The sequence below is a fragment of the Fusarium oxysporum genome, chromosome VIII (assembly GCF_013085055.1).
Source record: "Fusarium oxysporum Fo47 chromosome VIII, complete sequence".
In the NCBI taxonomy this organism is placed as follows: Eukaryota; Fungi; Ascomycota; class Sordariomycetes; order Hypocreales; family Nectriaceae; genus Fusarium; species Fusarium oxysporum.
In genome coordinates this window covers 1,344,212-1,363,984 of record NC_072847.1, presented here as the reverse complement: position 1 = coordinate 1,363,984, position 19,773 = coordinate 1,344,212, and the positions used below count along the sequence as shown (strand labels likewise).

At 50.7% G+C, this 19,773-nt stretch overlaps 3 protein-coding genes across 3 annotated transcripts; 2 read left to right on the top strand and 1 right to left on the bottom strand.

Annotated features, from left to right (window-relative positions):
- The first annotated feature begins 9,376 nt into the window (after positions 1 to 9,376).
- FOBCDRAFT_229157 (uncharacterized protein) lies at positions 9,377 to 13,083 on the top strand. Its single transcript, XM_031188735.3, has 2 exons — positions 9,377 to 10,403; positions 10,476 to 13,083. The coding sequence occupies exons 1-2, from the start codon at positions 9,698 to 9,700 to the stop codon at positions 12,860 to 12,862; spliced, it is 3,093 nt and encodes a 1,030-aa protein (XP_031036000.2). The 5' UTR covers positions 9,377 to 9,697; the 3' UTR covers positions 12,863 to 13,083.
- A 266-nt stretch (positions 13,084 to 13,349) lies between these two features.
- Positions 13,350 to 14,411, top strand: FOBCDRAFT_296975 (Polymerase/histidinol phosphatase-like protein; the record flags this gene model as incomplete). Its single annotated transcript, XM_031188736.3, has 3 exons — positions 13,350 to 13,533; positions 13,585 to 14,127; positions 14,187 to 14,411. Exons 1-3 carry the CDS (start codon positions 13,372 to 13,374, stop codon positions 14,409 to 14,411), a joined length of 930 nt encoding a protein of 309 aa, XP_031036001.2. The 5' UTR covers positions 13,350 to 13,371.
- Positions 14,412 to 14,735: 324 nt separating this feature from the next.
- On the bottom strand, positions 14,736 to 18,281 carry FOBCDRAFT_142858 (uncharacterized protein; the record flags this gene model as incomplete). Its single annotated transcript, XM_059608150.1, has 3 exons — positions 14,736 to 15,100; positions 15,293 to 15,788; positions 15,879 to 18,281. 3 exons carry the CDS (start codon positions 18,279 to 18,281, stop codon positions 14,736 to 14,738), a joined length of 3,264 nt encoding a protein of 1,087 aa, XP_059465600.1.
- Positions 18,282 to 19,773: the final 1,492 nt, after the last annotated feature.

The following is a 19,773-nucleotide window of genomic DNA, read 5'->3' as shown; positions in this document are numbered from 1 at the left end:
CACAAGATCATCGGCATCATCAACTCAATCGAGGTGACGGCGGACGTTGTCTGACCCTTACTCATAGGGCCCCGGTCAAGCCACAGTCACAATCTGTTGTCAAGTTATTTCGCTTGGACACGGAGAATCTCGAGTCAAAGACATGGCTTGCAAGACCGGTTGATTGTGTCCGATATATTATTATCACCATTCATCCGGACCAAGTCAAACCCAAATGGTACTTTCTTTTTCGTATGAAATCGCTCATGTTGATGCAAGGACGAGTCTGAGCACAGAATGACGGAGCCATGTCAACCAGGCCTGCCAGGTACCGACAATGAGTCTCCAGTCTCGCATGCCACGGAACGGTAGGGAACAGGGTCGTGATGATTAAAGGCTTAAGCCCCCCAGGTCTAAGTGGCGCTGCCGAGACGAAACTAGCCGTTGCTAAGACTTTGCTCAAGCGGGTCTTCTTGTCTGATCTTCAAGTGTAATTGGGCTTTTCCCCTGTCGTCAAAAATCATGTCGACTCCATCACAAGTCGGTTCCTGGATCGTGGCGCTATCCATGCCACGGGGTGGCCCTCTTTTTGGGCCCTGACTATTAGTACGGGAACAGGGAACGTACCAAGGTGTCGCTGGCCGGGAGGCTGCTGATTACGGTTAGCAGTCGATACACGATCAACCATTGATCGGTACCTTGTTATTAATAATAACCACACATGCTGAGAGAGTATCGTAGGGAACAAAAGCTTGTATCGCGTCGTGCTTCCACTCACGTGTGAAACCTCTCTGGGTGGTTGCACCAGCTCTCCCACGCGCTGTCGTTCATCATCCAGAGTTTTTCGTTGGTTAACAGAAGCCATGGTTAAATATTGTAGAACAGCAGCCACGAATAAGACTCATGAGTCGGGTTGGACAAGAATGTCCCTGTTCGTGATTAAGCAGTTATGAACTGCCGATGATAACGACAAGGCGTGTAGATTAAGTCATAAGCGAGATCATTTTTGAATGCATTGAATCTATCACTACCGTCACATCGCCCCTTTGAAGATTTTCGGTACGAGAGCCACATGTGGATTGCGGAATTGAGTTGTGAATTGCGATTTGGCTTTGAAGTTTGTACACGGGGAAGCTTTCCTGTCAGATTATCTGTTCAACTCGGAACGTCTCCCGTGTGAAAGGAAGGGAGAAGCAAAAAGACTGGAGTTGTAAAACGTGCACACGCAAGCCTTCGTAATGCTCGTAATGCAGATGAATACGATGAGCATGTTGTACGTGTCAGCGTCTGGGGTCGTCGATATTTGTACTGAGCTAGGCCATAGTAGTCTGCAAAATCCGAATCTGTCCAATGAGAATACTCAACTGTGATACTACCCCTTGCAGTTCAGGGCTCCATCAAGCTTTACACTTGTCTTGTCTCCAAACTCACACAGCTCTGCATAACCTGCACAACTCATCAACTCCGTCACTGCATAATGATTAGCATTCCACAAGCTTTGAACTGGCTGGCTCCCCGGCAGATGAGAGACAGAGCCAGTGTTTGGGACTCAACGCTACGACATGGTCCGTCGATTTCCACCAACGACGCCGCCGTAGCATGGCCTGCGCTGGGCAAATCATGTCATTGAGTGTTTGCTTTCTGCTTCACCATTGCCCTCTAGCATACCGGTTCTCCAACGTGCAACACCATATTGGGGCCGCATTACTGAGGAGAGGAGCACCGATTCGCACTCTATAGCTCGTCTCGTTACTGCTGACAGCAGCAGCCAGAATGAATTGAGTCAACTGTGCCGTGCCCAGGCATTGATACCATTATCTCTTCGATGGTGTGCCGCTGTAACAAAGCAATCTCAGCCACACCCTGGCTCTTCGTTCACGGACTCAAAACCCCCTATAGGTACAGGCTGCACACCCACCAAGCCCCGTTCCGTTAGGTGCGCAATTTCAGGTTGGCGGTTGTGCTGGCTTTATGTGCCGCTAGACAACCCGCTATCGCAAGTAGCGTGGCTCGTTGTGCAATGGCAGTCCGAGGCTTGAAGGGGTTCAAGGAGTCTTTGGCGCCTCTGGCCGAAGCCGTCAGGAACCTTTCAACGGGTGCGATCAACGGTAGAAGGCGTTTGCGAATGCAGCCTCCTTGAGGAATACGGTTGGTTGGCTTTACGGTAGCTCCCGAGAGATTCCAACAATAGCAGATGGAGGCGCTGAAGCATTCCCAGAGATGACGCTGCATTTTCTCAACTGAGCCATTCTGTGTCTTGCTGGTAAGAAAATACCTCGTACCAACTGTCTGGTACATTGCGTGTACAGCAGATTGGCAGCTGATCCCTCGTACCAGTTGCTCACCCCTTGAGTACCCGTTCAATGTCAAGGGGGTTGATGTGGATGGTGTCCTCTCCTTTGTTCGTCTCTCCAGGTCCACCTGAAATGGCAGTACGGAGCACGAAGCCGTGCTGGTCGCCCTGGCTCTGGTTCAGGTTCATTCTCAACGCTCAGTCAATGATCCGGGTGCTAAAAACAAAAAAAAAGACTGGTAGTGGAGGTTTTAGGTGTTGCACGAATGGATGAGTGCCCGCTCACTATCCATCTTGAGTTAGGTGCATCTCAGTCCCAGTTCAGTTCAGGGCATCTGCACTCAGTGGCTCACTGACTGACTGATCCTCTCTCATCCACATGGACGGTGGACCCATGCTCGGTGCTTGGTGTTGATGTTGGTGGTCCTGGGTCACACCCCCTTGATCCTCGTCCCCTTGTCCCTGTCGTGTTTCCATGCCCTTCCCATCTCCCCATTCGCCTTCATTCCTTCCTTTCCTTCCATTGCCTGCTTGGTTACTGACTGTACTTGCTCACTCGCGCGTTGGCCCTGTCGCTGTCCCTTCTTTTCTCCAGCCTTTTCTTACATCTAGTACTTACATATCTTTACTCTCCTTCCCCTTCCCTCGTTTTCTCTCCACACCGACCTCACCTCCAATCGACAAGCATCAAAGGCGTCGTCGACCGTCACTTTCGATTCTCGACAGCGCTTCTGCGTCTGCAAGCCGATCCCTCGCGAGACCCGTGTACGACTTGATTCCCTCACACTCCTTTCACCTACCCCGAACGGAGTCTGGCTGCCAGTAGGACCTCTGGAGGTTCTAGCAATCTAATCAGCAAATGTCGACGTAACGATTGATTTAATAATATCCCTCGCCAAACCGACAATCTGCCAAGACTACGATACCTGAAGGAAGAAACCTGTAACGGATCCTAATCTGAACGACACGCGTCTGTTTTGAATCACATTTGACGATATTTCGTCAGTCACTCTTTTGAATTGATTTTGGAATCGCATATACATACGCTCTACGCAAACTATATGTGAGTTGGACTTTCATTACGTGTTGTATGGTTGTGGTATTCTGGGTTTCGACGTCTGTGTGAAGGAATAATGTGATGAAGAAGAGGGTGGACGCCGGATTACACAACTGATCATGGCACGGAACGACGACTAATACCACTAAACAGATTACACTCGTTGACCTAATAGTCAAGTACATTCGCTGAAACTTATTCCTGACAGTGAGTCTGGCGATATAGAGACCGAAAGCTTCAATCTGACAATAGGTTCAGCATACTCATCACCTGCCCAATTCGATCCTCAACACTGTAAATACTCAGTCTCAATCACCAAACAGTATCGACAATGCACGCAAAGAACTTCATTGTTGCCCTGGCTTTGGCCTCTTCGTCTGTTGTCGAAGCAAACCGACCGCGCATGTACATCCCTCGACAAGTCAAGCGAGAAGTCGAGAACAATGCTCCAGTCGCCCCAGAGAACCAACCAGCTCCTGTGATAGAAAGGCGGGAGCCTGCTGATTCATTCATCAAGAGCCTCATCGACAAGAACAGCCGAAAACAAGCGAGCCAGGAGGATGGCGTTAACTTCGACCCAACACTACCTCTGGGCTTCAAGAAGTCTGGACCTAGTGCCAGCGCCCCTGCTCTCATCATTCAGCCAACAACAAGCGAGGCCCTCCCCGAGACCACCGAACCTGCTGTCTCTACCGACGCTCCCACAGAAGCCGATACTGGCATTCTCCTAGCCCCCAGTGGTATCGTCACATCAAAGACAGCAGCCCAGCCCGCTGAACCCGCCAAGACGACAGCAGCTGCGGTCAAGGAGCCTTCGACCGAGGCACCGAAGAAGGAGGAGACGAAGCCTGCTGCCACTTCCGACGTCGAGGCCAAACCTGCTACCACTGAGAAGCCTAAGGAGGAGACGAAACCCGCAGCTACCACAGCACCTGCTGCCGAGGAACCTTCATCTGTCAAGACTCCTGAAAAGAAGCCAGTCGTCGAGACTAAGACCGAGGCGCCTGTCCCCATCGAGACCGTGACCGAGCCCGCTGTCGTTGAAACCAAGACTGAGAAGCCAGCCGAGTCCAAGACTGAGAAGCCCAGTGCTACTAAGGGCCTTCTTGACCCGGTCGAGAGCATTTTGACATCCGTGCTCCCCGTTGCTTCCGACCCTAAGAAGGAGACTAAGCCTGCCGCTATTGAGACCAAGACCGAGGAGCCAGCAGTTGAAACCACTGAGAAGCCCAAGACTGAGCCTGAAGAGACTAAGCCTGCTGCGGTTCCGACCACTAAGGAAGGACTGTTGGACCCCGTTGAGAGCATTGTTTCTTCGGTTGTTGCTGATCCTGCCGACTCCAAGACCACGGAGCCTAAGCCAGTCAACACCGAGACCAAGAAGGTTGAGCCAGCCAAGACCGACAGCAAGAAGGAGACTCAGCCAGCTCCCGTCGAGACCGAGACCGCTAAGCCCGCTGAGCCGGAGACGACAAGCCCAGCTGTGGAGAAGCCTGCTCCCACTACCAAGGGCCTGCTCGATCCCGTCGAGACTCTGTTGTCTTCGGTTCTTGCTGATCCCGCCGACAACAAGACCAAGGACCCTACCCCTGACCAGACTGAGTCTATCTCTCAACCCGAGGAGACCGGAACACCCACCAAGGAGCCTCAGCGTGACAACTCTAAGCCTCAAACTGATGGCCAGACTCTCCCAACCTTTAGCCCTCCCGCTGACAAGACCACCGCTGCCCCCAATGCTGGTGAGACTTCCAAGGACGGTATCCTTGATCCCGTTGAGACTCTTCTCAGCTCCGTCTTGCCCAACCAGCCTGATGTCAAGACCACATCTCCTGAGGAATCCTCAGCTCCTGTGGACAGCCAGCCTACCTCTGCTGCCCCCAATGGTTCTGAGCAGACTGTTTCCGCTGCTCCTTCAACCGAGCCTGAGACTACCGGCCCTCCTGAGCTCATTCCTACCAGCATTCTACCCGATCCTACCGATATCCTTCCTGTTCCTACTGATGTCACATCTGCTGTTCCTGAGCCCTCAAGCCCGGTCACTGTTTCGCCTGTGATTCCTACAACCGTTTCTCCCCCTGAACAGTCCGAAAGTGGTTCCCCGGATCTTACTTCATTCCTTGACCCTAACACCAAGTTCCCCCAAACCGGCAGTGTTGGACCTACTGATGCTCCTAACACAACTGTGCCTGAGGTGACATCTGGTATCGATGTTAAGCCCGAGCCCACCAGCGAGCCTATCAACGGAACTGAGACTATTCCTAATGTTACGGGCGAGCCTCAAACCACTGGTGCCCCCGAGCCTACCGATGTCAACACTGAGGAGCCAACAAACATCACCCAAACTGCTGTCCCTACTGGAGATGCCACCAATGAGCCCTCAGGAAACACAACAGCGCCCGCCACTGAGCCTGCCACTGAGCCTGCCACTGAACCCGCTACCGAGCCTGCCACCAAGCCTGTCGACACAGCTTCTGGCTCTGTTCCTACCGGCAGCCCTGCCACCGAGACTGATGCGGAGACCAACGGCACTGCCACCGCTGAGCCTACCAAGCCCGCTACTGGCGTTGAGACTCAAAGCGCTCCTGCGTCCGAAGGCGAGCAGACCTCTGCTGTTGCCCCCACAGATGAGCAACCCTCAGTTGCGCCCACTTCGCAGCCTCCTGTTGAAACCGAGACCAAGCCTGAGCCTGAGCCTACTACTCTGGTTCCCACAGCTGCTGTTCCTGTTACCAGCATCCGACCTACTGCCACCCTCACCAACACCAACAACTGGCTGCCCACCACCATTGTCTTCGAGCCTACGTCTATCCCCGCTGCGCCTTCGCAGCCAACTGAGACCTCAACCTCCACCGGACTTCCTGCTAACATTCCCCGTGTGATCCTTCCTAACGACCCCAACAAGCCTATCCCTGAAGGCTCTGTTCCCATCCAGCTGGGTTTCTTGTTCCCTTTCAACTACAAGTTCCTGGCTCGCAACACTGTCGCAGCTGCTCAGCTTTTCAAATACCTCCCCAAGGGTCTTGCTGATGCTGGTGGCTTCTCCAAGGACCGCATTCTTGTTAGCAAGATTGTTCCTCTTGACACACAGTCCCAGTGGGGATACATCACTGCTCTCGCCAAGATCCATTATCCCGAGAACATGATCGACAGTCTCCAGGCTGATCTCATTACCCCTAACTCCCCATTGTACAACAATGATCTTGAGATCGTCCGTAATCTGACCTCCGTCATCAACACCAAGATCGACATCTTTGGTGACTCGGATACCGACAACAACACCGACAATGGTAACTCGGATGATGGCAACAGTGGCAACCGCGATGTCTTCGGTAACAGTGGCGAGGGTGACAAGTCTGCTAAGCAGAAGGCCACCACTGCTGGTATTGCTGTTGGTGCCGTTGGTCTCAGTGTCATGTACGGTGCTGCTATGTTCTTGGTCGCCCGACGATACAAGCGCAAGAAGCAACTGGGCCATCGCCGTGCTAGTTCCATTGGCAGCAGCCAGCGTTCTTCTGAGATGCAGTACACCGGTAACGGCAGCCCTGCTCTCATGGGAGGTGCTTTGATGAGCCGTGACTTCTCCGCATATGGCGCAACACATGCTGAGCAAGGCCAGGTCCGTCCTGGCGGCCGTGACAGCCATGGCAGTGGACGCAGTGGTATGGGCAACTCTGCACGAACAGCGTACATTTCTGCGCCTGTTGCTGCTGAGAACTCTCTTGGATGGAACTGATCCAAATCATGCCCAGACGGCTGATTGCCTTAAAATCATACACCAAAAAAATCTATACCTTTTCACCAGTGCACCATTTTTCTTTTTTTAAACACTTCGATACCCTTCAGGTGGATTGTGATGACTACTCCTACCACTACGACGCGGTGATCAGCTAGTCACTACGAAAATCGCTCGACATGAGCAACCCCAACTCGAAATGTTTCCTTTCACCATGCTCTCTCTTCATGTTGAGACGACGATGCGGCATGTGCCTTGCTCTTCATTATAGACTTACAGGTCGGCTGCCCCGGCCCTACATCATTTTCCCCTCACGCCTAACGCCTCCAAAGGGGTAGAGCCCCCCACGTCCCTTTTACTTATTCGTTCGGCTCCATCCTGGCGACCTGGCCAACCTTTTTTAATGCTCTTGACCTTTCTTTTCTCTTGTCATTGTTTATTGTATCTTGTCGTGGAGGAATTGAGTTGTCCATGTGTAAGAGGAGGGACGGCGATGCAAGGGATAACGGGGAGAAGGTGAAAAGCTTGGCTATCTAGACAGGCGTTTCGGGACGGGACAGCAGACAATGAGAGCAGGTTCTGGATGATAGGATACATGTCAACTTGTATATAACAGGACTATTTTAGGTGTGTTTGGTCCATGACTTGTATGCCTTTTATCACTTCTGAGGAGAGCGATGGGAAGCGGTGGTGTTGTTCAGACTTTTCAAAACGTTAGAAACCAAAGAAATCCAATTAAAGAAAGAAATGGATACTTGTGAATGCTCTGTCTTGCCGGTCTCATACAAATGTTCGTATTGATATCTCCAAACATTGACTAGTCTGTCCCGTCTTACAGTAGCTTCAGCTCTCTTGATTAAACCTGACAATCATCTATGATCTTGCGTGCATATTTAGGCCCGTGATGCTCGTGATCCCCCTTTGGCGTGCAGCTTGCCAGGTTTGGTGTGTTGAGAGGTTACATCGTTGTCTAGATAAGGCTGATATGCCGAGTCTATTGGGCGCGGATTGCTCGGACGAGATGGTCTGCGTGCTGATCACGGCCATTTTTACGTGATCTGTCTAATGGAATGATCCTTGGCTGAGCTATACCTGGTGACGTACAACTTTATCGCTAATAGACTTTTCATGTGTAAATGAGCGCCTTTTGACGGAGCTTCTAAGACATTTGCAGCGGGCTTCCCGCATATGGCGATTGACTTGTCGAAAGAGTAATTTCCCCTTGCATTAAACCCTGACGGTCGGCCACGCTACGGCGACGGCGCCAACGGTGCGGCGCTCGGGGACTGGGGGTCAAGGACAGGGGTTGGTTAGACTCGATTCTCAGTCTTGGGAGCATTGTCTCGTCTCTTCTTGGATTCAGGCTTGTCAAGCCAGGCCAGGTTGATTATCAAGATGAGTCCAGACTCATCATGTGCAAACCCTGTATCTCGCATGATATATCATATTCCCTGTCGAGGCCCTTTAGCTGCTTCTTGAACTTGCGTGGGCAGACTACGGAGATTTTTGCTCTCTTTTGTTCCTCTCGTCTCCTTTTACTAACTTGATAAATACTAGCAACCCATTGCGTTCATCCGGAGTTCAGGGGCCGTCTTGAAGATTTTCACGCGTGGCGTCACAAACTATCGAAAAAGTTATTAATGGTAAAAGAAGGAAAGTGGGAGAAAAAGGATAACATAGTTATATTGGACTCTTGGAGTTAAGAAATAGCCAAGCGCCGGAGACAGTTGCATCTAAGAGTTCTAGACAAGAAGCGAAGCTTGGCTACTCCGGCTTCACCTCTATGAGCCTGGGGGGCAGTGAGCTAAAATAAGAAGAGGGGATATCAGACCAGTCTAGGTTTCGATGAATGATTTGCTTTCACGATGCTAGCTCAGCGAGTCTGCAGGTACCGAAGTTAGATCAGGTAACGGCGCGGTTATAACGGTGGACCAAAAGTTTGATGGCGTAAGCCTTGGATGGTTGATTCAGTTGAAGATGGAGATGCCGAGCTGAACTGAACTGAACTGAAGGGAACGATCAGATCAGCCTGTTAGTGAGTGTCAGCTTGTCTAATACTAGTTTGGTTCTATCCTGCTAGAGTCGCATTGCACTGCTCCTCTTGCACATGGCATGTAAGCTCTTGTACGCGGATGGTGGAGGTGAGGGGCCCTTTTCAGGGGTTGAGAGCAGTTTATGGACGAGGATACAGAGACTATCGACCCAATATAGCACCAGAATGCGGCGCTTAAGTTGAATATGTAAATGCATTATTTGGCGTGAAGGTTGTGACGGTGACTTTTTGAGGGGAGGTAGTATTTGTAGGTCGAAAGGATCTAGAGTGGCGTGGCGCGGCTACAACGAGCCGATTTAGACTGACTGACTGACTGACGTTTGCTCTTTCCTTTCCTCTGATATCTTGATGTATTCCTAATTCCTTCCTTTTTTTACCTTGTCCATTCTCTCGATTACTACCCACGCTCGTTTCATACTGTCATTCGTTTCTACAGTTAATCATCACCAACTACTAATCACCGAATAACCTCACATCTCGAGGTTCACCATATGGATCATGTCTTGAGGCTTCTGGCCTAACTTAGCCTCTCTCACTCTCCTCTTTCTCTTAATAGGTCTTCAGTCACTGCAGTGACAAAACATGGCTGTACCATGGAATTCCATGGGTATGCCACCGTCTGACGCCGATCGCGACAAGATCGTTGTCGGTCCATACGACGACTCTAGATACACAGCATCATCATCTGGCCTTAGTTATATCCGACATCCTTCCTCACAGCCTACCAACTCTACAGCCCGTCTAATTCCTCAACCTCTTCTCTCGCCGCCCATCGCAAGGGTATCACCTGGTCCGAGGAGCCCTTCAAGTCCGCGCAGTCCAGCCAGTTTCCAATCTCTCAACAGTCCCTCGAGTCCTGGCTTTCCTCTCAGTCCATTCTACCCGCCGAGTCCAGGTCCACTACAGAGGGGGCAATTCCCTAATTCTCCTACCAGCGATGGCTTCAGCTCGCCGCGCATGTCTGGAGCAACAGCCGCCACAGACCCTCGACTATCGACCAAGGCATCAAATATGATGGAAACAGTTCTCGAGACGCCTTACTTTGACACGCCGCCTCATACACCTGGATCGTGGGGCGATGCAAGCCGTGGAACCGATAATCTAGATGCTACAGAGGTCTCCCTCAACAACGGCTGGAGACCTTGGTGGTTGCGCCGAAGAGTAACCAGCACATTCATGGGCGCGTCCATAATGTTGGCTGTAATTGGCGAGGTAGTGATGTGGTGGCTTTCCAATAATGAAGTTGACAGCAGCCTCAAGGGTCTGTGGACTTTTGGACCCGTTGTTGGTGAGTGATCGTCAGGGTCCTTACTCTGTGTGGTTGGGATCTTCGTCCGTCTAAGTGCTCACATATACCAAGTTGTTTCTATTATGGCCATCCTATGGGCACGAGTCGAAGCTCAAGCATTGCTTTATATGCCATGGATTGTTCTCGATCGCCGACCAACGACTGTTGACGAAACTCGCCGCAAGCAAGCTCACCGAACTATTCTACTCGACTATCCTAGCCTTGGGAGCTTTCAAGCATTAACTAAAGCATTTCGAAACCGCCACCATCTCGTCGTTGCATCTATCGTTATCAAGCTTCTCCTGCGTGCTCAGATCGTTCTTTCTACTGCCGTCTTTCACGCTGAAATTTATGTCGACAGCACTACCAGACTCCGAGCCAGGCTTGGCGTCCTACATGCTATGGTTGGCGTCTTCCTCATCATCTCTGGCGTACTTCTTCCTATGTTGTATCATGCACCATCGCCTCGAGGTATTGCGCCTCGAGACCCTACTTCCCCCGCCGGAACTGCGGCACTCCTAACAAGTAGCCAGCAATTTCTCTCACGACTATCCGGAACTGGACATGCAGATATGAATGCTGTTGCTGGTAGGCTGGCAGGCTCATGGTATACGACAGAACTCACACAACCCGGACGTCGACCTGAGGAAATGTTTCAGCTGAGACAACATGGCGGAGGAAGTGGTGCCCTCGGCATGAATCCTTCCAACCGACCTGAGGAGGCCACGGGGACATACCAGCCATGGACACAAGTCACCCGAACCAAGCTCATCAGTATTGCTACTTCTGTTGCGTTGATTGTTGGAATCTGTGTCATTTATAACTTGAAAGGCAATGAAAATGGCCTAGAAGTCGATGATAGCATATTCATTGTTTGGACCTGTCTACCAACCATTATCTTTGCCGCTCTCGCCGTCTTCTGGACCCGAATCGATATCGACAACCGACGCCTGGCCCCGTTCTTGAAGCTCACCAACTCGAAATGCCGATTTCAGGAGTCTTTGGGGCTGACGTACATGAACGAGTTTGGTTTGCATACAGCTGGAAAGGCCATGAAGAACCAAGATTGGGCCGTTTTCCTTGCCAAATGCACTTCGATGCTTGGCTGGTTGATGCCAATCTTTACTGCGGGACTGTTTGCTGTTGCTCAGATGGCACAAAGGGCCAACCTGGAGCTTGGACCAGAGTCGCAGTTTGTATCGACAACTAAATCGTTGAGCACCGCCATCGACAGCGATACAATCGAAAATGTGCTCCTGAGAGAAACTCCCAAGTACCCGAGATGGACATGGGAGGATGTCGCTCTTCCAGCGGTTTCGCTTATTGATCACCCAAGCGAGTGGCCACTTCCAAACACGGAGCTTGTGGCCAAAGTCCCGAGCCTCAGGGGCAAGCTCACCTGCGAGACGATATCTCTGTATGGAGGTGAGGGTGTGGATTGGCAATGTGTACCATTGGGAGGATCCACAAAGCAACCCATCTGCGGATCTGATCAATCTCGAACTGCACTTGTTGCGTCTTCATGCTCACAACTCTCCTCCAAATACTCCATCAAGTATATTTGGGGTAGCTGTTCAGATGACGGTATGATTTCTGTCATGATGTGCAATCAATCGGTTGTCGAGGTTGATGTCTTGACAACATTCCGCACTGAGGACCTGTACATCAACTTGAATGCTATTCCCATTGTGAATGCATCGAGTGAGACGCCTTCGGATGTGACGGCGGATATCACGAGTGTTTATGAAGCACTTGATAACGTTGGCGCTGATAACAAAACCATGAACGGACTCGATGCATTCTTCCGTACTTTGGTGCTCTCAAGGTTACAAACAACTTTAGAGCGTATTGCGATGCCTGAGAGACAGAATTCAGTTTCTCAAGCGATCCGCCAACTGCATGGAATCCTTGCCGCGCAGGCAATCAATAGCGACTTGATACGACAGCCCTTGTCATCTAAGCTCCGTGCTCGTGATGATTCTCCAACCGACATTCCAGCCTCGGTTGATTATGTTCTCCCGCGTCTGATGCAAGGAAGTGTGCAAACCTTTGTCCTCATCGGGTTACTAGGCTTTACGCTCGCATTCGGACTCCTTTCGCTACGTACGGCATCTCGTGGGACTCTGACCAAGAGCCCTGGTAGTATTGCCGCTCAAGCAAGTCTTCTTGCAGACTCAACACTGTGGTGGCGCTTACCAGACGGAGCAGAATGGATGGAAGATGACGATTTAGCGCGATGCCTTCGTCGGAGGACGTTCCATCTTGGATGGAGTAAGGGGGCCGCGGGAACCCGAAGCTACGGTATCGGGATCGTGCAGGACGAAGGAAAAGCAGCGAGACCACCAATGGTCTCGCAAACAAGTGCTGATAAGAGCGGGGGATTGGTTCCTGGGCGATACATTAGTATGGCGCCTGGGGTATACTCTTACGGGGATGTTGCGACATATGAAAAGTCGTAGAGTGATACCCTCGGTATGGATCTTGAATTATATAGTCTTGGTTAGTGGATTTCGGGAATGCGTGGCGTTGGAAGGAAGCGATTGGTTGGGAATTATGAACTTGTTGGTATATCTACAACTGTACATGAACTTGTCAGGGGCTAAAATTGGTGCATCATCTTGTAAATACACGAAGTGCAAAAGTGCAAGCTCTTCTTCAAGGCTCGGAAATGTCTTGGCAAGTAGTGATCGAGTATTCGTGCATGTGTTGAAAATAAGCCTATTTGAGTAACCAGAAACTGGGGAATTGTGGAGACTCTGCCCAGCTTTAGCCATGGTTTTATCAAGTTTGAAGCGTCTTGAAATTGATGAGTCTTTAAAACTCAACCACTCGTTTACATGGTAACTCCTGATGATGTTAATTTCAAATTAAAAAGCATTTGGTGACCTGAGATTCCTGTTTGTCTTCCTCTTTCCCCATCTTTTCTTTTCATCTTCACATCGCAGTCTAATACGCAATTCAACACATCATGGCGTTTACATTACACTCACATTCTGGCGAGTTCTGCCCTGGCCATGCCAAAGACCAACTCGAAGATATTGTCAAACATGCTATTTCTGTTGGTTACAAGACCATTGGGTTCACAGAGCACATGCCTCGCTATGATCTACGCGATCTCTATCCCGAAGAGGTTTGTATCACCATCTAGCTTATCAGTCATACACTGTCTGACATAACACAGCTCGATAACCCTCAAGCTGCTCTAGAAGCTCTTCCTCCTCGTCATGAAGCATACCTCGTGGAAGCTCAACGTCTTCAGCGCGAGTATGCCTCACAAATTCACATCCTCATTGGCTTTGAGGCTGAGTTCATCCGTCCAAACTGCGCAGCACACGTTCGCAAACTCGCTGAGCATCCTATCGTTGATTACTTCATCGGCTCAGTGCATTATGTCCATAACACTCCCATTGACTACAACAAGGAGATGTTTGCCACAGCCCGCGACGCAAGCAGTCGCAAGACCGAAGAATCGCTCTATGAGGATTACTACGATCTTCAGTACGACATGCTTAAGGAGCTGCGCCCGCGCGTTGTAGGACACTTTGATCTCGTGCGGTTGATGAGCGAGGATCCAGCCCGGGATGTTCGGCAGTGGAAGGGCGTCTGGGAGCGCATTCTGCGAAATCTGGCTCTTGCGAGGGAACAGGATGGATGGCTTGAGGTCAACAGCGCGGGACTGAGAAAGGGACTTGCTGAACCTTATCCTGGTAGGATAATTGCCGAGGTAAGTTGACACCATCTCATCATGTGGGATATACCCGAGTAAAAGCTAACTAGTCACAGGAATGGATTAAGATGGGAGGAAAGTTCACTTTCTGCGATGACAGTCATGGTATCGCACAAGTTGCCACCAACTATGCCCGAACAGTTACTTATCTCGAGAGTCTGGGCGTCAAGGAGGTTTGGTGTCTCAAGAGAACACCTAACTCTGGCGTGGATGGAACGACGAGAGCTACTGTTGAGGAAGTCAGTGTTCCTCTGAGTGCGTTCCGTGAGAATTTCCCATAAAAGATACATATGGTCGGGCTATTGGTTTAGAATAGAAAGCCATAAAGTCATAGATTAAACAGGACTAGAACTATAGAGCAAGACAAGAAGAGGTCTGATCCAGAAGGAAGAGGAATAGGGTATCGCGAAGAAGAAGAAGAAGACTACATCCAGACATGAGAAGGATGTGTTGTAAAGCTCTGATAGAAAAAGAAACACCATGGCAACAAAACTCGGGCATCATCTCCCACTTGTATCCTACTCTCCAGAGCAGTGATGTGAAAGATCTGACAGCCATTCGCCATATATCAGAAGAACAAATGTCCAACAGAAGTAGCAGCATCTTTAATGCTGAGGCGTCTCCGGAATCTCCTCGATAGGATTCGGCGGGTTTGGCTCTGGCTTAACACCCTGCTCTGCGGCCTTGGGCTCATTGGCTCCCTGTCCCGGGCGAGGGGCAAATGGAATACCGGAAGTGTATTGGAAAAGATTGCTCTTCTTGGCCGGGCTAGGTGTCGCGACAGGCGTTTGCTCAGATGGAGTTGGTACGTTAGGTGGAAGCCACTTCAAAGGCTCGCTTTGAGCAACGGGCTCAGGCGCAGGGCCTTCGGGTTGGTAAGGAACAAAGATATCATCTGCATCCGTGCTAGGGTGTACGGAAACAGAGGGGATGGCAGGAGAACTCAGGGGAGGAGACATCAGCTGAGTGACTTGCGCAGTGGATTCAAAAGCGTATTGCTCTTGTGAGGGAGACATAATTCTGCTCGAAGAGGCAGTGGTAGGCGGTGAAGGGATGCGGGCATTGCCCGGTGCAGGTTGAGTAGGAGAGATGTCTTGCGTCTCGACGGAAGCACTGATGGAGGTTTGATCATGGTTAGCGGCTGATGATGAGTGCTCAGTACTGGAAGATGCTGTGGCAGGCTTGTATGTGATAGAAGATTCTTTGCCCTTGGCTTTCTCAGCTTCAAGGCGAGCTCGCTCTTTGGCGTCCTTCTGAGACTGGGTGATCAAGTTGATACGAATCTTCTTCATACCAGAGGTGATGTTGTCAATGTCATCGCCACCCGTGCCAGATGCACCGTCCTTCTTCGAAGCCTTGGCTGGCGACTTGGCTTTCTGTGTAGCTGTGGCAGGTCGCGAAGGGCCAGCGGTAGTAGTAGCTTTCTTGGTACCCCGAGGTGCTCTGGGTGCAGGCTCCTTGCGAGGGGCGGTAGAATTCCTTGCCTTCTTGACTGGAGGATTGGTGCTGGCAACAGATTTCGTAGCCATGGGTGAGTTGGGGACTGTACGAGCGTGCTCCACCACCTCAGGCTGATCTGCTTCGCCTGGTGATACATCTCTTGTTGTGAGGGATGGCGGGATCTCACTAAGACGACGACTGGTCCTCCTCACTGCCGGCTCACCGCTATTCGTTCTCGAGGGAATACCGCGCGCAACCGCCTTTGGAGAAGTTAGCTTTGCTTCATTACATGACAGTCTATAACCAACCTTGTCCGAAGAGATGGGAGCAGCGCCCATTGTTCTTCTGCGGCTTGTGGGTGCCTTTTCAGTAGTTGGATCAGGAGGTGCTGCCTTGGCTCGTCTCTCACGTAAAGACATGCGAGAAGTTGGACGCGAAGAAGAGATAGCAGGAGGATTTGGGTCAATGCCCATGATTATTGATTGGCGATCTCGTCTCGCTTTACTTGCCTCTGCATTCAGTTCCTCAGGCTTGCAGCTATCGGTTTGACGACTAGAGGGAATCAGGAGCTTGCTGAGCTCATGGGCTGCAATGGCCCAAGGAACTTCTGGCGGAGGTGGTGATGGAGGCCTGGTCATAGACGCACCCAAATTGGACAAACTACGTCGCATCTTGATGGGATCTGAGACCTTAGCCGTTGATGCCTGTGTTGGTGAGAAGTAGGTTGGAAGGGTAGCGCTCTGTGGCTTCTTGGCTGGACCATTTGGAACCTCCATCAAAGCCTCGAGCTCATCCAAAAGGGATGGCGACCACCATGATGGGTCGTAAGCATGAACGGAGTCCAATGACGGCTTTTGCTCGAAACTGTATGACGTTTCTCCTGAAAGGGATCCAATCTTCTGCCCCATTTCGACACCAAGACGGCCAACATTGTCTGGCTCTTGAGCGTAAGTTTGATCTCCAGCGAGTCCACTGAGATGACTTAGGATACCAGAGCACAAAGCTCGATCGCTATAGCCGCCTTCTAGCACGCTGATAACTCGACCATCAACGTGAAGTCCCTCTTCAGCCGCCAATTTGACGACATCCTGGGCAATACGGGCATAAAACTCTGTCGGCACGTTGACCTTGTGACGCTGCATTCCTGCGCTCTCCCATTCACTGGCATCAAAGCCAGCAGAGAAGAAGATGGCAGCCTTTGGAGGCAAGTTTGATTCTCTTAATCGCTCCGCCTGGTTCCTGAGATAGTTTCTAACCTTGTCCAAGAGCACAATATACCTGGTCTCGTAGAGTTTCCAGAATTCCTCCTCGGACTTCCAAGGCTCCAGATGGACATTCCAAACTGTCTGTCCGTGTGCATTGTCGATACAGATACTGGCGCTCCTAACCTTTTCTTCGTCGCCCATTTCACACGGATACGAGTTGATGTCGTGCAAGCTGAAGTAGCCAATTGAAGACTTCTTCCATGCTGCCGCATTCTTGGCAGCATTGTTTCCTCGAGAATTGTGCTGCCATGTAATAGCTTGAGAACCATCACCATGGTGAAGATCAAAGTCAATGATAGCAGCATGCGTGAGCCCATGGTTCAGAGCCGCATGCATGATACCAACATGAACATTGTTGACCCAGCAGAAGCCCGAAGGATAGGAGGCGGAACAATGATGACCGGGAGGTCGCACGCCAACGAAGGCCCGCTGAGGTCCGGGACCAAAAACAGTGTCGATGGCTTCGCAAACAGCTCCCAGAGCACCTTCCATGGCGTTCAGAGACTCTGAGCAAAGGTAGAGATCGCCTTCGTGGAACTTGTCAGCTTTCTCAGCCCCTCTGTTCATCTGTGGCCTCTGTAGTTCCTTTCCCCCCATTGCAAGTTTCGATTCGGCTGCATCACACATCATCTTGAGCTCTTCCATCCATTTTGTCCCATGCACATTAACTACAGCTGGTGACAAGAGAGAAAGTCTACGTTCCGTCTTCTGTATCCGGAATGGAATGCCATGGATATCCTCAGCCTCTCTCTTTGGGTGAAGTGGGTATTCGCCTTCAGAGTGTCTTCCACCCAGGCGGACATACGCTGCAGATATACCCAACACGGCAGCCTTAATTCTTTCTGGACGTTCGACGATAGTACTAAGAGCGGCACGAGAAGTTCGGGGTCGGGAGAAGCGATGTCCATAGACGGCATCATTTAGCAATACGATCATCTGGGTTGGGCGAGTGGATGTTGCGCCATGATGCGCCTGCAGCTCGTCGCTCAGATTGTCATGTGCAATGGAAATCGCAGTTGGTCGAGGTTTCTCCAGCACAGGAGGAGTAGATGATAGAGGCGACTTGGCCTGAGTTGGTGATATATGATGCACCACGCTAGAACGTCTCGAAGGGGTCGAACCGGGGCCGATACCATTAGAGGAGCGCAACGAATTCATAGACGCCTTTCGTAGTAGTGTGGGTGTGTCCCGAGAAGCTTCGCGGCTCCGGGACGGGCTACGGGACAGAGCTCGAGCATTTGGTGCGGGCGACTGTGAAGTGCGACGACCCGATGGGCGGAAGGGAGACGCTGGTTCGGAGGAGAGGCGGGACGGAGCTCGGCCGGGCGAGGTGGAGATAGAGAGTTGGTTCAAAGACTGAGTCAAGTCGTCATGTTCGGGCTGTTTGAGGTTCCGTGCGGAAGACTGCCGCCGAACCGACAGCGATGGGCGGTTTGGCGAAGCCATGAGGCTGAAGTCGACGGATGAGGAATATCGATAAGACGAAATGGTAGGAAACAAAGAGTAGCGGGGTTGATCACGGTAGTGGAGGTAAGTAAGTTGAGGTATGGGGCAAAGACGAGGTAAAGTCAGAGCCAACTGGCCCCTTTGGTCGCCTTTGGAATAGCTCCAGCTGCAGGTCCTCTAAGTCTAAGGCTTGTGCTTGGGCTTGAACCCTTTTGTGATCGATATGTGGATGTCGGTGGGTGACGTCTTTGCCCCCTTGTTCAGGGACCAGATCGCGTCTGGAGTAACGCGTTAGGGTCACGTGGTAGAAGTTTATGACGCTGTTGTGTTTTGGACATTACCGCATTAGGCGTGCTAGTAAATAACAGTGAGCTACACTTCCAATCGGAGGGGTTCACGTCGTTTATAAGAAATAGAGCAGATAACTGAGCGAGATTGTATTTTGTTATAGCGACATTAAGGAGAAATTTCTCGGGTCTTTTAACCCACAGCAAAGTCTATCGTGAGCGGAATACAAAATGACAAGATTGAAAAGACAGGCAGGTATCCGTAGTTACGGTAACAGTTCATCAACCCCTGAATGTTTGTCGCACAGAACGGCAGCAAACTTCTCGAATTCCGACTGCTGAGCGCTCTCTGACTATGAGATCATACTAAGGGATAACGTCTATCAGGCCTAGAATAATAATACGATCTATATAACATATAGTGATTCACATATTGCACATGTCAAAGTTTCATAGGAGCAGTGGTATACCCAGGAGCGGTGATTCGCGAATAAACCCAGGACTTATATCCGTGTGTGCATTGTTGGTTTCTGTTCTGTAGGGTGCATGTGCTCAGACTGTTGGTTCGGAAGCTCTGAAGGATCAGATAAATTAAAGTCGGCGATAAATTACTTACCAGATCTTGATCGAAGCTTATCAATATGCTTGATTACCAGCTGAATGTCCAATAAACAAAACAGCTCATTGTCTTTCGTCCCCAGTATTTAGAGTCAACGGCTCAAGAATACGAGATCAAATGGTTGCCAATGACACAATCTCACAGACACCATTGAACAGACAGCACTTTGCCGTTATGTCGGCCAAGTCTAGAATCACGGCTATAGAAATCATGTATGCACTCAAGCCCAAGCCCAGAGTGACATGGATGCGTTGACCCAAGCTCAACTGAGTAACCTGGGCGAGCAAGAAACGAAACGTTGGACTCACCGCTAACAAAAACAGCGAGTTTTCTCCAGTCACGGAAATTCATTTTTTCTTCAATCAAGGTCCCTCGTGGCCCTTGACAACTGGACCCCTCACATTTAAAATGACCCCGGTCCCAATCACCCCATGTTGCCGAGACATTTCTGGTCCACTATCGACGGTCCTGTCTCTTTCGCTAGGCTGACTTGCTTGAACCTGGCCTGACTTTGTTTCCGCTTGGTCGGGCGTTTTGAAGGATGCGCTACTATACTGGGATGCGGATGAAAGCCGCTGTTTGTCTC

What these genes read in the sequence shown, in the direction of transcription:
- FOBCDRAFT_229157 (XM_031188735.3), top strand. Translation starts at nt 9,698, where the DNA reads ATGGCTGTACCATGGAATTCCATGGGTATGCCACCGTCTGACGCCGAT. An exon ending in GACTTTTGGACCCGTTGTTG is followed by an intron (nt 10,404 to 10,475) that starts GTGAGTGATCGT and finishes ACATATACCAAG; the next exon opens with TTGTTTCTATTATGGCCATC.